The sequence below is a fragment of the Mastigoproctus giganteus genome, chromosome 8 (assembly GCF_048544385.1).
Source record: "Mastigoproctus giganteus isolate SK-2022 chromosome 8, ASM4854438v1, whole genome shotgun sequence".
NCBI classification, from domain to species: domain Eukaryota; kingdom Metazoa; phylum Arthropoda; class Arachnida; order Uropygi; family Thelyphonidae; genus Mastigoproctus; species Mastigoproctus giganteus.
Genome location: NC_143582.1, coordinates 55471388 through 55487380, shown reverse-complemented (window position 1 = coordinate 55487380; position 15993 = coordinate 55471388). Strand labels below are relative to the sequence as shown.

Sequence of the window (15993 nt, the reverse complement as noted above, 5' to 3'; positions counted from 1 at the left end):
CAAATTTTTAAAATACGGTCTTACATACAGTATTTCTAATAACTATTCTGCCTAATTCAATTGTTATCGCTGTAGGTATGAACAATAGGACTGCAACTAATTTTGCTATTGTTGTAATCAAATGAACTTTGCTCATTGAGAAGCAATTTTAGGAATTTTGTTTGGCTGGTATGAAATACAACTCCAGATAGACAAGGGAGTGATATATACAAGAGGTCCAAGAAATAAAAGTGCTCCAAGTGATACAAAGATGTATGTCATGGAGCATAATTTTTCAGATCTCATTGTACCTCGTGATACCATAACGGATAATTCGCATTCAGTAAGTAAACTTTGGAGTTTATTATAACTTTTTATACTCTAACTACTGAAAGACAAAATAGTTATCTTCGTTTAAATTTTTATTTCTTGATTTTAATGAAAGCATCACAGCGATGGGCGCTTCTGGTTATCCCTATGTCCAGATTGAAACAGCGTTTCATCACTGGAGTGGTGGAACGCATTTCCACCACTTCAATGATGAAACGCTGGAGTAGTGGAAATGCCAATTTCTTCGAGTAAGATGGAATATGCTCGAAGAAACTACCCCAAACTATTGACTTTTAAAATCATTGGTCTGTGCTCCATAACTCTTCCATGAAAACCATAGCAATGCAATATCCTAGGTTTATTATCATTAGCCATATGGTGCAAGGAAGCCTGAGGCTTATGCTGCACCAGCCAAAAAAATTTTCCAAGTTACCCTGAGAGGAAGAGAGGTAGAAAGGAATCACCAAGAAAGAAGAATAATGATATCCAGCATAGGACCCTGGGTGTGCCAAGCTCATACTCGGCAGATGTGAGCCCCTGAGTGGAGGTTGGTTGTTGTGTGTGTGGTTTCAGGCTCATCAGCAACTTATACCATATTTACTGTGTATAATGTCTCTAAATTACGTGTGTTCTCTCGTCGATTTCCTGTTTGCTTGACGAAAAACAGTTTCGGGAGAGAGAAAAAAACATGCTGCCCTCGCCTGAGACCGACTAACTCAGCCACTTTGTGAAAAAGATCCATAAAAATTCCTCGCTTCATTGACGGATTCGAACTCAGGCCTTTTCCAGGTGGTGTAGGGGAACGATAATTACACCAACTGTGCTACATTCGAGGGCGCAATATTCTACATCGGGATGGTTTTCATGAATTATAACTTTAGCTATAGAGGTAGAGAGAGAGAGAGAGAGACTGCACTAGCTGTTTCCCCTGTCCTACTTCTGATTATTGCTGCAGTTGTAACAGTGATTTTTCTTGACAACAGAAATAACCGTTCTGAAGCATTCTACTCAAAAAAAGTAGTTACCCAGATGACAAATCAATTTTTGCAATCTCCTTTCGTCTTTCCTTTCTGTATGATGTTCTCTACAATGGTACTTGAGACCTTAGGAACTCCGAAATCTAACTAAATTACAATGTGGCAGCTAACTAGTTGACCGCGTTCGAACTCACTGAGAACGTCTGCCACTTCGCTCAACATAGATTTTTGTAATTAAATTTATACCAAAGGAGCTTAGTTGCTCAGAGTTTTGATCACCAAAGAAGTGATACAAATTTTATCTACTTATTTTTGTGGCACAGCGGATTAAATGCACATTATTTGTTAACTTTTGATCCCACTATGTTCATATCCCATCTTCCTTTAGAAAAATCATTACAAAAAAAAAAAAAAAATTCCTCATATTCGTGCCACCCGAGAATTACCTCATCTATCCTTGTGTATCATGTCCTTAAACTGCATTTCTCTGCTCGGTTTGCTTGTTTTTTTGAACGACAAATTCGAGTTTCTGTAGTCGCCTAAGACTGACAAACTCAGCTATAGAGTGAAAAAAAGTCCATAAAAGTTCCTCGCGCCAAATATAGCGTTTATAACAGTCAACGCTTATTAACTATAGTCCGTGTGCAGTTTACATATTGCGCCCACGAACAGACTAGTCCGATTTTAGCATTAGCAAGCTGGGAAACTTTATAAAGGTCCTTTATGCTCGGGGAAAGTTAGTCTTCTCCGGTGGGGCAAAAATACAGTATAACGTTTTATGTACATACACCATATTGCCAAAAGTAATCGGACAACTCTCTGCCTTCAACAGCAGTCAATTTAGCTACTGATTGTAGGTATGTTGACCTGAAACTTAACTTTTCAGTTTCAGGTCGGGCCAAAGGAGTTAAATGGGACTCTGGGTAAGCCACTGAAGGATTTATACACCAATGCTTATAAACCAAGTCACTACAGGCTGTGAGCATATAGTGCATTATTGTCACGCTGAAACAGAAAATACACTTGTCTAGAAAATGTATTGCATGGCATTCGTTCTTTCAGTAACGATGACAATGTGTAAAAGATACATTTGCGCATCTCTAGTCCGTAAGGACCCCCTGAATCCAACGATACTCTCATAATTATGGGTTTGATTTCTTCCTTTTCTGTCTCCTTTAATGTAACTGGGTGGATCTCATACACCCTAGGTGCCTTAACTTTAAAGCGCTTTCTTCCACTTTCATCTCAGTTATTACAAAATCATTTAACTCCCTATTAGGGATTGATAAGGCATTCCCTTCCCTGAAGAATACCTTATGTGTGAATGTAGAGGCAAAATAATCATTCACTTTGTTAGCAACCCGAGTAGGTTCGTCAATATTATCAGTAGTGATCAAAATTATCAGTAGTGATTCTTCATGCATTAAGAATCTGCAGATAAATGAACCACTTGGTGGCAGTGATCACAGTGTGCTGAAGTGGGAGTTACTCAAAGAGGTAACTACCATTAGGGGTAAAGGGAAGGGGTATTGCCTTCGTAAAGGCGACTACAATGGACTGAGACAGTATTTAAATTCTATACAGTGGGATCAACTGATGATATTGCCAACAGCAAATTCAAAATGGGAAGCATTCAAAGAACTTATCGTGGAAGCTACTAGGCTTTACATACCAACTAAGAAATATTGTTCAAGGTTTAGGCCTAAATGGTTGTCAGATGAACTAATGAGGCATATGGCAGAGAAGAAAAATGCATGGGATACATACAAATTAACACGTGACACGGATGCCTATGATAGATACAAGTTGATCTGTAACCAAGTTACAAAGGAGGTTAGGCAGGCGAAGGCAGATTACGAGAGATCCTTGGCAAGGGATGCGAAGAAAAACAGCAAAGAGTTCTTTACTTATGTAAACTCTAGAAGGAAGGGGATGAATCAGATTGGTCCACTTGAGATCGATGGGTCAACTGTTGATGACCCTGCTCGGGTAGCTAACAAACTAAATGAATATTTTGCATCGACATTCACACATGAGGAGTTATTCAGCGAGGGGAATGCCAGAGGTGTATTCAACTCTAGCAGTAAGCTATAGAATCTTGTAATAACTGAGAGCAAAGTGGAGGAGAAATTGTTGAAGATAAACACAAGAAAGGCACCTGGGGTGGATGGGATCTATCCAGTTATATTAAAGGAGGCAGCAAAGGAGGTAAGCAAACCCTTAGCCATAATTATGAGAGCTTCCTTGGACTCAGGGGAGGTACCCATTGACTGGAGATGTGCAAATTTGACCCCAATTCACAAAGGGGGATCAAAGGCTGACACAAGTAATTATAGACCTGTGAGTTTTAACTTCTGTTCCCGGAAAATTAATGGAGGCACTGGTGAAAGAAGCACTGCAGGATCATCTAGACAAGACTTCAGTTATAGCTAGGACACAGCATGGTTTTGTTAAGGGGAAGTCTTGCCTGACCAATTTGATTGGATACTATGATGCAGTCACAAAAGAACTGGATGCAGGGAATAACTTTGATATTATATACTTGGATCTTAGAAAGGCTTTTGATTCTGTTGCACATGGAAGACTGCTGCACAAATTGGAGCAGTGTGGCATTGGAGGCAAGTTGCTGCTATGGATAAAGGGGTGGTTGAGGGGGAGAAGACAGAGAGTGGTAATCAATGGACACTGCTCATCGTGGACTAATGTTATTAGTGGAGTCCCTCAGGGTTCAGTATTGGGGCCTTTATTGTTTTCTGTATTTATAAATGATATTGATGATGGTATATCAGGCTTAATGTCCAAGTTTGCAGACGATACGAAGGTTGGCAGGGTTGTCAAGGACACTACTGACACTATGCTGCTGCAACAGGATTTGGAAAGGTTGAGCAGATGGGCTTCGAGGTGGCAAATGAAGTTTAACATTGACAAATGTAAAGTACTACATATGGGAAACAGCAACCCCAGAGCAACGTATCAACTCTGTGGTACTACACTGACAGTGGTAGAGAATGAAAGGGACCTGGGGGTGGTGGTGCAGGCAGATATGAAGTTCTCTGAGCAGTGCAGACGAGCTGCAAGAGTAGCTCATGGTGTATTGTCAATGATATATAGGAATTTTTCTAGCAGGGATAAGGAGGTGATTATTCCCTTGTATAAGGCAATGGTCAGGCCACACCTAGAGTACTGTATACAGGCCTGGAGGCCTCATTTCAGGAAGGATGTAGAGCTGCTGGAACGAGTACAGAGAAGGGCAACTAGATTGGTGAATGGGACAAAGGGGTTCTCTTACGAAGAAAGGCTTAAGTTTTGCAAATTACAGTGTCTGGAAACCAGGCACCAGCGGGGTGATCTGATAGAGGTGTACAAAGCCTTGAATGGTTTGAGCATGCTCAATGCTGATGGGATTCTTCCTCTAGCTCAGAAAAATCACCTGAGAGGGCATAAATTCAAATTGAGGAAAGACAGATGTAGGATAGATGTGCGGAAATTTGCCTTTAGCCAGCGGGTGGTTGGTGGGTGGAACAGACTTCCATCCCTTGTCGTGGAAGTTGATAGCCTAAATAAGTTTAAGGCTCAGCTGGACAGGTATTTCGAACGAACAGAGGGGTGAAGTGGAAGTGGTTATTTTTATTTATTTATGTTACTTTTTTTTTTTTTTTTTTTGGCTGATGCTGCATAAGCTTGCTTTCTTGCATCAAATGCCTCTACTAATGCTAATGCTAATGCTAATGCTAATATCAAGTGGGCCAATTTCATTTATCCTCTTCCTTCTAGAGGTTACATAAGGAAAGAAATCTTTGCTATTTTCCTTTGCATCTTTGCCAAACATTTCTCATTATATGTCTTCGCTTGCCTGACCTCCTTCGTGACTTGATTTCAGTCTAGTTTACATCTACGATAGGCTTCTGTGTCACCTGATAATTTCTATGCGGTTTTACATTTAGGCCTATACTTTGAAGAGTATTTCTTAGTTGGCATGAAAAGCCTAGTAGCATCTATGATTAATACCTTGAATGCTTCCCATTTAGAATTTGCTGTTGGCAACATCATCAATTGAGCCCACTGTATACAGGGTGTTTCAGTTAAACGTTTCAGAACTTCTAAGAGGGGTAGGGTACATCCTGACAACTCGAAATCATATAGCAATGTGGGGTCGGAAATGCTTTCCTGAAGCGGTGTTGTACACAGAAGCACCATAAAGAAAAGAGACCGTAAGTGAGAAATCGTTTTAATAATACATGAAAAGAAGCAAAAGGTACATGGATTAAAGTAAGTGTTCGAAGTTTCTTCCACGGGCTACAATGCACGCCTCACATCTCCGACGCATGGACATCCGAACATTCTGGAATACTCCAGGCGAATTTCGAATTTCTTCGGCAGCTACTGCGATTCTTGCAACCAGCTCCTCAGCATTGTCAACAAGGGTGTCATAAACTAGCGATTTCATATGACCGTGAAAATTCCTTCACAAGGGAAGGAATTTTCAACACGCATAACGACCATATCTGGGCGGTCGAGAACCCGCATGCAATACGACGTCGTGCAGCACAGATTCGATTTTCGGTCAATGTATGGGCCGGTATTATGGGAGATCACCTCATCGGACCTTACCTGTTACCGTGTCGTCTAACCGGACCTATCTACTTGATCTTTCTGCAGCAAGTATTGCCACAACTTTTGAGAGATGAACAGATTTCTGCATCGACGCAACAGACAATGTGGTTCCAACACGATGGAGCCCCTGCCCATAGCGGAGATGTTCGTAACTACCTGGATGTCACATTTGGTCAACAGTGGATCGGACGTGGTGGTCCCGTGCGTTGGCCTGCTCGGTCACCCGACCTATCATGTCTTGATTTTTATTTCTGGGGTCATATGAAATCGCTAGTTTATGACACCCTTGTTGACAATGCTGAGGAGCTGGTTGCAAGAATCGCAGTAGCTGCCGAAGAAATTCGAAATTCGCCTGGAGTATTCCAGAATGTTCGGATGTCCATGCGTCGGAGATGTGAGGCGTGCATTGTAGCCCGTGGAAGAAACTTCGAACACTTACTTTAATCCATGTACCTTTTGCTTCTTTTCATGTATTATTAAAACGATTTCTCACTTACGGTCTCTTTTCTTTATGGTGCTTCTGTGTACAACACCGCTTCAGGAAAGCATTTCCGACCCCACATTGCTATATGATTTCGAGTTGTCAGGATGTACCCTACCCCTCTTAGAAGTTCTGAAACGTTTAACTGAAACACCCTGTAGAATTTACAAACTATCTGAGGACACTGTAGTTACCTTTACAAAAGCAAACCCCCTTCCCTTTACGGTAGCTACATCTTTAAATAAATTCCAAATGAACACACTGTGATCACTGCCACCCAGTGGTTCTTTTATCTGCAGATTCCTAATGCATGAATAATCACTGCTGATAATTAGATCAAGAGTATTATCCCTCTTGTTGCCTGTCTAACACGTTTCTGTAGAAATCAGTCATCTAATAAATCCACAAGTCTTACTAGTCTGTGAGTAACCAACCTGCAAGTTCGAGTCAATATCTTATTGGTGGGGGGAGAGCTAAATATAGATTGCTTTGGCCCATATCAAAGGACTACTTAAGGCTTCTTTTGTTAATTTATAACCATTTCGAGAGCTGAGAGACTATTAGTCCTAGCAGTTAGGGCGTCCATACGTCCCGGTTGATGTGAAACTATCCCGGTGTCCCGAAAGTTTTTCCGGGACGCTTAAATGTCTCCTGGTTTCTTGTTATGAACATTTTTGTACAAATTTATTTGGGCACGATCAAAAAATAGTAGCAGAGTTCGTAGCATTATCTTCAATTGCGTCGTCAGTCACAGCCTATACGTCGCCGGTTTGTCGGCCATCTCACTATAAACTTTATAATGGTCAAAAAACGTATTTATAATCGAGGAGGTGGCATTGATTATCAGGCCTTCCTTTCTCGTGTATGCACGTATGATGTTATTTTTTGGTTGTTTTTTTTAGGAGCATTAGCAACTAAGGCCATGTTGCTGCGAGGTATGCGGTGGTCATTAGTAGTAGTATTAGTAGTAGTAGCAGTGGCATTTGATGCAAGAAAGCAAGTGTATGAGCTTATGCAGCATCAGCCAAAAAAAAAAAAAAAAAAAAAAACTCCATTCCCTCCAAATGCCTGTCCAGTTCCTCCTTAAATTTATTCAACCTATCAACTTCCACAACGACACATGGAAGTTTGTTCCAGCAATAACCACCCGCTGGCTAAAGGCAAATTTCCGCACATCTATTCTACATCTGTCCTTTCTTAATTTGAATTTATGCCCCCTTAGGTTCGTTTTTTTAAAAGAGGATTCCCAGTGGGGTTTTATAAAAAAGGGAAGACATGAAAATGAGGCTGAATGCAGTATGATGTGCTCGTGTTTTATCAACATAAGTCACGGTGGGAGATGTGATTTCAAAGATCACGTTAATACTAAAAAACGCGCATTCAAATTTCAAGCAACTGCATCATCATCCATATTGGAACACTTCTTTGTCAAAGAAAATTTAAGTGAACATGACAAGGTAGCCATCGCTGTACTCACGACGGCGTAGCATTTAATTAAACATCATTAGTCATTTAGAAGTGCTGATTGTTCCTGAAGCCTTTTCAGTCAACTTTTTGATGACCCAAAAATTGCACAAAAATTTTCCAATGCACGAATGAAAACAACTGCACTAATAAAGAATATACTGGCTCCTTATTCACTTAACGAAATTTTAAAAGATGTCAACAGTACTGAATTCATTCGAATTTCCGCCAATGCAAGCAACCATAAATCGGAGAATGCATTTCCAGTGTTAGTGTAAGTGTAAGTGTAAGTGTGTGTTGTTGTCTTACGGCACCAGGGGTTTCCCCCATCTCCGCGTTGCTTTCATTGTGGTGAACCAGTTCACTGGGAAATGCCAGAGATTTAAAAGTGTGTGGGAATTGTTCATGTGTTGTGTTCTGTACCGTTGTTCATCTGGTCATTTAGCCATTGGACCCCTATTGAGGCCCAACGTTGTCCCACTTACGCCCCGTGGAGGCAGACCAGGAACCCAGTAGCTGTAGATTCACTCTGGCAGGTCCTGCCGCTTAATTTCCTGGGATTTCGGCGGCTAGGACCTTAAAAAAAAAAAATAAATAAATAAATAAATAAATAAAATAAAATAAAATAAAAAAATAAAAAATTAAAAAAAAATAATAATAATAAAAAACAAAAAAAAAAATATATATATATAAGTAAATAAAAAATCTGCGCTGGGGTAATGTCGCTTTGGTTTGCTAGGCCGAGTTTTGGGCGTAAGGTAATTTTATCATATTAAGTTTTTGACGTGTGGGGCTTTCGCTATGATGAAGGTAGAGAGGGGAGGGAGACCGAAGATTGGGGGGAAAAGACAGAAATATGGGGCCAATAGAGTAGATAGCCCCAGTTTTCAGTGGGGCATGCCCATGCCCCACCAGAGTAGAAGTTTGGGGGTGGAGGAGAAGGAACAAAAAATGTCCCCTCCCCCCCAAGGAAGTGGGAATAATAGGTGAAGAGGGCGAGGGTGTCCTCTTCAGATCGACATCAAGCTGTTTGCAACTGTGCTGCGTTTAGTCTGTTCTCTACTGTCTGTGCTGCATTCCCCCGTCCTTGCTTTTCTCTTCCGTGTGATCAGCACTCTTCTTGTCCAAGTACTGGTCCTCTGCAGGGTTTCAGTTTTTTTTGTCACATTTGGCGCCGATTTTTGTCAATCTCTGTGTACGTTGCTGTAGATAGCTATTAGTGTTTTTCTCCTGGTGAATAAGTCTTGCGCATACTGGGAGAGTGCCCTATATTCATCCTCAGTGTCCAGGAAGTGGTGCTCCAGTCCTTTTGGGAAGTATCTTAACCTTGTTATTAGTAGCCCTCTGAGGTCTTCATAGTGTTGACAATCATAGACTATGTGGCTCCAGCTTTCACTTTCCCCACATATGCAGTTGGGGTCCTCAACGAGTCGGAAGCCAAACAGCTTCTCCTTGTAGGGTCCGTGTCCGGTTAATAGTGTTGTCATATGGTACCCTGGGAAGTACCACGGTGGCTGCTTTGGGTATATTTTCTGGAGGTCTGGTAGAAATCTTTTTGTTACTTCGCCTTTTGTAGTCTCTGTCCATCTTCTCTGCCAAAGATCTAGGAGGTGGGTCTGTAGCCTATTTTTTTCGTGTTTTAGGTTGCCCGCCGGGTCTGTCGTGTATCCTTGGTGGGTAGCGGCCACACCCCTGGCCAGCAAAAACAGTATCCCCGCCTGAACTGCCTCCAGGTCCAGAGGGAGCGCTCCAGCAAGTACCTGCAAAGCTGGGGTACTTACCGTGCTGCAGGCGCGCGTTGTTGATAGCAGTATGGTCCTTTGGGTCATTTCTAGTGTTCTTTTGTTGACTACCAGTGTCGTTTTTGGATACCACACCGCTGCAGCATAGGTGATTGCAGGCAGGAAGGTTGTTTTATAGTAAAGCATCAGTGCTTTTTTCTTGAGTCCCCAATCTTTCCTTGTGATTCTGGTTACCAGTCCAGAGTATCCTCTGATTTTTCTTCTGATGTATTTCAGATGCGGCTGGAACGTCAAGTTTTTATCAAGGATAACGCCCAGATACTTCAGTTGGCTCACAAATTTGATTGTTACATTGTTGATTTTAATTTGCGGGGGTCGTCGTAGTTGCAGAGTCCCCTTTAGCAGGATCGATGAGGTCTTGTCTGACGATATTTTCAGCTGGTTCTTTGATGCCCATTGCTGCAGCCGCTGCAGTGCCTGATTTGCCAGCGTCTCCAATTGGGCCCTGGAGTCCGCCTCCACCGTCAATGTCAAGTCGTCCGCGAAGGCGTGTACTGCCACAGAACCCAGGTCCGTAGTCAGGAATTCATCGAGGACCATTGTCCACAGAAGCGGCCCAAGCACCGACCCCTGCGGACATCCTATGTACACCTCTCTTGTTATTTTTTTATAGTGTACATTGATTTCCACTCTTCTTTATGTTAAATAGCTTTCGATTACTTTGTAGAGGTTAAGAGGCACCTCAGCCTCCCTCAACCTTGCCAGGACGCTTGGCCACCAAAGTGAATCAAACGCCCCAGCAAAGTGAACAGAGATGAGCAGCAGATACTTTCGTCTACAATCCTGAAAAATCCTTAGCAAGTTTCCCAGTGCGTCCACGGTTGAGGATCCTGGTCTGAAGCCATACTGATTTCTGGCATGTAGGCCTGCCGCTTCATAGTGTTTTATAACTCTCACATGGAGTAATCTTTCAAACAATTTGCTTGCCACTGGGAGCAGTGCGATGGGTCGATATGAATCCAGAAATTCTGGATTTTTGGTAGGATTTTTCAGTATTAGTTTTAAATTTGCTGTTTTCCATGCAGTTGGGAAATGTCCTGTTTCCAAGCATCTATTGTATAGTGTTAGGAGTAGGTGCGGATTGTATTCCACGGTTTTCTTGAGTATTTCAGGCTCAATAAGATCGAGGCCCGGGCATTTTCTATTTCTGACCCTACTAGCGGCCACGCTGAGTTCATCCAGGGTGAAGGGAGGCTCAATCGCCTGGTTTCTGTAGTTATCGTTTCTGTCGCATGTCTGTTTCTGACCTGGCATAGTTAACATATTTGGTTTTTGATATATTCTGTCGAGTATGTTATTCATCGACTGCTCCCAGGTTGTGGTGAGATCTCCCTGCCGAGTCCTAGTGGTAGAAATCACCTCCCCCCCTAGGCAGTCTATTGGTTGTTACTTTGTAGACAATGCCCCAGGGGTCATTGTTCCCTGCTGTGGAGACCAAGGACTCCCAAGAGCGTCTTTTACTTGTCTTTATGCCGTCAGTGTACCGGTTTCTTATTTGTCTATATATTTGCCTCAGGGCTTCAACCTCATTTGCTGGCCATGTTCTTCGGGCCCTCTGGAAGTCCTTCCTACTCTTGTTCATTTGTCGCCGGAGCATGGCAATGTCCCAGGTCCACCAGGGGACTGCGCCCAGTCGGGGATGTTTCTTCCTGATAGTTTGGTTGCTGATATCTATCATCAATTTAGTAATTGCCTTCTGCAGTTCGTTCGGATTATTCTGTGGATCTAGGGACGGAGGTTTGTTGTTAACCGCTGTAGTTAGTAGCTCTTTGTATTGGGGCCAATCTGCCTTGGCAACTGCGTATCTGTGGGGTGTTTGTATATTTGCTGTTGTTCTTGGCAGCGTTCTTGTTACTTTGCAGGTGATGACTCGATGGTCCGAGGTGGTCCAAGCGTCTTCCACCCTCCAGTCGGTCACGTGGTTCGCCAGGTTCCTAGTTGCTAGGGTGATCAGTGTTATTGCATTATTTGAACGAGAAAAATGGTATGCAAACTAAACTTCTTAAAATGAATTGTTTACTCGATGAGACATCAGAAACTATCGCCAACTACATTCTTACTTCTCTGAAGGAAAATAATATCCCCAAAGAAAAGTGTATTGCATTTGGAGCTGACAATACAAATGTTAATTTTGGAGGGATCAACAGAAGAGGCTAGTGCAACATATTTTCTCGGCTCCAAAATTTTCTTAATTCCAATATCAAAGATGTCGGATGTACGTATAGCGCAGAGATTTCATAATTATGCTCAATTGGGAGCAGGAAGACTAGCAGTTGACATGTAATTGGTAGTTATAAAAATATTTTCTTATTTTCACACATATACTGTTCGAACGGAAGGAATTTTGTGCTACGTTGATGCAGAGTATAAAAAATTGCTCTCTCGCTCTAAAACTCGCCGGTTGTCATTATTTCCTGCAAGTGAATGCATTTTAAAAATTTTCTTCGGATAAAATTTTTTTTTTTATCCGAAGAAAAGCTTCCCGTTTTTATTGAGAAAATTTTTTTAATGATCTATTGGGAGAAGCATATTTGTGGACTGCCCACAGCTTTCTCAGTTTCTTCAATAAGCAGATACTAAAAATTGAAAAAACAAATATAACTGTTTTAGAGGTTAAAATAATTGTTGAAGAAATGATTAAGATGTTAGATAATAGAATATCTGATCAATTTCTGCCATTTGAGGAAGTATTCAGTGTGATATAGAAAACCAAAACGTTCATAAGTTTAAAAACGAAATCACAGATTTTTATTCCACGGCTAAAAATTATTTAGAAAATTGGTTGAAATCCCCAGAACAATTCGAGTTCTAATGAAATGGATGCTAATGAAAAACATTCCGAAATGGGAGGATATATCAACTTCTCTGGAATAATTAAAAAAAAACAAACTGAAATTAAGTTTGATGAAAATTTATTATGATCAGTTTGGTGTTTTAAAAAAAATTGCTTTAAACGAAATTTAAAATAATAAAGAATGGAATACACCTAGTTGTTGTAAAATGGACATGAGTACTTAAAAAAATAGAATACCTTGAACAAAAGACCGAATTTATTAGATTATGATCATATTTATTTGCAATTCCGGGTTGGTCCATAACGCTGGTTGCGAGCGAATATTTTCTTTTGGAAATGCAATTATTATTATTAGCTGCATGGTGCAAGGAAGCCTGAAGCTTATGCTGCACCAGTCAAAAAAAAAAAAAAAATTCCCGAGTTACCCTAAGGGAAAGAGAGAGAGAGAGAGAGAGTCAGAAGTAGAAGGGAATCACCAAGAAAGAGAAGAATGATGATATCCAGCTCAGGACCCTGGGTGTGCCAAGCCCATACTCACCAGATGTGAGTCCCTGGACTGATGAGCGCAATAGTTTAGAGATAAGTACTGTACTAATAAAAAGCAAAACGCTTACAAATACCAGAGCCCTTTACTATAAGGTTGGGCTTCACAATCCCAGCAAGCTTAATGTTATTTAATAATTTTTTCTATGCTTTTTATCTTTCTGCTGTCTAATTCTAAAATTCTTCCCGTTCGTTAAATTATTAGTATAATACAAGGGTGACACGAACTTTCCTACTTCTATTGCCATTTTTCGTCTTTATTTATTTAAAATACTCCTTTTTCCCTTACCCATCCTCAATTTAATACCCTTACACCATTTGCTTGTTCTAAATCTATTTTTTAAAATATATTGATTGCTTGTCTACGCAAAATTAAATCCTACACTAAATTCTATGTATTTATATTAAACATTTTTATCCCAACTCGATACATATTTTTACCTATATAAATTACACTGCGTTAGGACTACCTTGTCCATACTGTATTAGAAAGTGCTAATTTCACTTTCATTGGCCGACCGGGCTAGCCGGGTGGGTAAAGTGCCTGCCGAGCAACCCAAAGGTCGCGAATTCCAGTCCCCCCTCGGGCTTGGATCAAAGTAGAAAATGCAAAAACCTTGTGAGGTGCAATATGGCCACAGAAGCCGATGCGCCAACAACTAAAAAAAAAAAAAATCACTTTCGTTGCTTTTTTGGCCTTTCACTTTTCTTCTACTGCGATGGACAAGTATAGAAATGCAGTTCCTGATACATGGTCGGGTGTTGTTCACTGATGAAATACCTGATCATGTATCAATATTTATTTCAGCTGACATCAGATCAAGCATTTTTGCATTACCTATATTAGACCATTTACTAAAAATGTTTCCCCCCATATCTAATGACAGCTACATCATTTTATTTTTATTTTCATTTTCATGTTATTAGTATTTTGATGTATTAATTTTACTTTACAGTTCCCCCACTTTATATGGGCTTGGCAATTCAGCCTATAATTTTTTTAATTCATCATACCCTCTAGGATATTAACATTCTTTCGCCTTTCATAAATCTATTATACTTCTTTTTCTACTTTCCTCAGTTCTAGTTACTGGTTTTCTACGTTCTAGTTACTGGCATTTTGTGTAACTTTCACATCCATTTATGCATACTTAATTCAAAATATTAATATAACTTTTATATATTCTTGGATCCTTTAATGCTAGTTTGCACTTCTAGGTGCATTTATCATACCTGATTTATTAATCCTCCATTCACTGCAACCATTTCATCAATTGTATACCTCTTTGTATACTAAATTATGACCACCTACCTAATACTTCGTAGGTCCTCCTTTTGCCCTCTGTACAGCAGATATCCAATGTGGTACTGATTCAACAAGATGTCAAAAGCTTTTGGGAGTTATGGCCAACCAAGCTATCTGTAATGCGGCGAGTAATGCAGGTATGGGGTAATTGATGTATCCAGACGCCTGATATGATTTTCCAGTGTCCCACAAGTGCTCTATGGGTTTGATATCGGGGACGTTTGGAGGCCAATCGATATGCTGGAAGTCAGAACTGTGTTCCTCAAACCATTCCTGCACATCAAGTGCCCGGCGGCTCGGCACCCTGTCATCTTGGAAGACACCATTGCCATTCGGGATAAAGTGTAACATAGTGGCATGTACACAGTCAGCAAACAGTTGACGATAGCGGAGACCAGTATACGTTTGTTACACATGCACCAGGGGTCCAAGTTCCTGCCAGTGAAACATGCCCCACATCATACAACCGCCTCCACTGGCCTGCACTTTTGATAACATGCATGATGGATGAAGAGCCACATGTTGTTGATGCCAAATCTGTACACGACCATCCATGGAGTGGAGTAAATAACGTGATTCATCCGAGTAGCACACCTTCCAGTCTTCTAACGTCCAACTTGCATGCGCTTTGCACCAGGTGAGTCTTTTACGCCGATGAACCTTGGTTATGAGAGGATGCCATAGGGGTCGTCTGCTAGTATAGCCCATACGTGCGACGCATGGTCATGCCAGATATTGTTCCGGTTTGGCTCATGTTGTTTTGGGTAGTCAACTCTTCAACAGTGCTGCACTTGTTCACCTGTACGAGTTGTCAGACCCGGCACACCTCTAACATCAACGTTTCGCTGACCTTTGCAGTTTTTCCATCGGGTCATTGTTTGACCATGTTGATGCCAGTCCTGGTTCACTTTAATAATGGCAGCTCTCGAACACCCCACCAGTGCAGCCGTTTGGGAAATCGAGGCACCAGCTAGTCGAGCTCCCACAATCTGTCCTTTATCCTTCCTTTATGATAAATCCTTCCTTTTACCCATCAATCTCGGAATTTTACTACCTAATGAACCATTATTGACACCTTATTTATGCTATGTAGGTTGACTAACTGCACACTCTCATACCTCACGTGGTCAACAGGTCGCATTCAGTTTTCATAGTGGTTGTCATAATTCAGTGATCACTCAGTGTATGTATATATATATATATATATATATATATACAGGGTTGTTAAAATTAAAGTATGCCTATGTAGAGGGCTCTGGAGCGAGTTCTAAGACTCGTACTGAAGAGAAATTTGGACAACATACAATAAAGAATGCACTCACCATTTATTGGAAAAAGAAAAATTAGTTACAAAATTTGTCACTATATGGCACTGTGGCAATACAAATCACTTGAACAGCGCTACAATTGTTCAATGTGTCCTCCATTTTGGTTGACAACAGTTTCCATTCAAAGAACAGCATTTTCTACAGCGAAACTTAACATATCAACCGAAATAGCCAGCACATGACGTCTAATGCTGTCCTTCAGATCTGCCAGAGTTTGACATCCTTCCCGATACACCTGGTTCTTCAAAAAACCCCACAACAGAAGTTGAATGGAGTGAGGTCCGGTGATCTGGGTGGCCAAGATGTCTGGAAACAATGGCTGATAACCCATCTGTCTGTAAAGTGTTGCCTTAGCAATCTTTGGACACAATGGTA

At 41.0% G+C, this 15993-nt stretch overlaps 1 protein-coding gene across 1 annotated transcript in view; it reads left to right on the top strand.

Moving 5' to 3' along the window:
- The first annotated feature begins 250 nt into the window (after positions 1–250).
- Positions 251–15993, top strand: part of LOC150081540 (uncharacterized) — a 76221-nt gene continuing 60478 nt past the window's right edge. Inside the window, exon 1 of the mRNA XM_090380239.1 lies at positions 251–322. Coding sequence (XP_090236365.1) covers positions 251–322 — 72 coding nt within the window. The remainder of the gene's footprint in view (positions 323–15993) is intronic.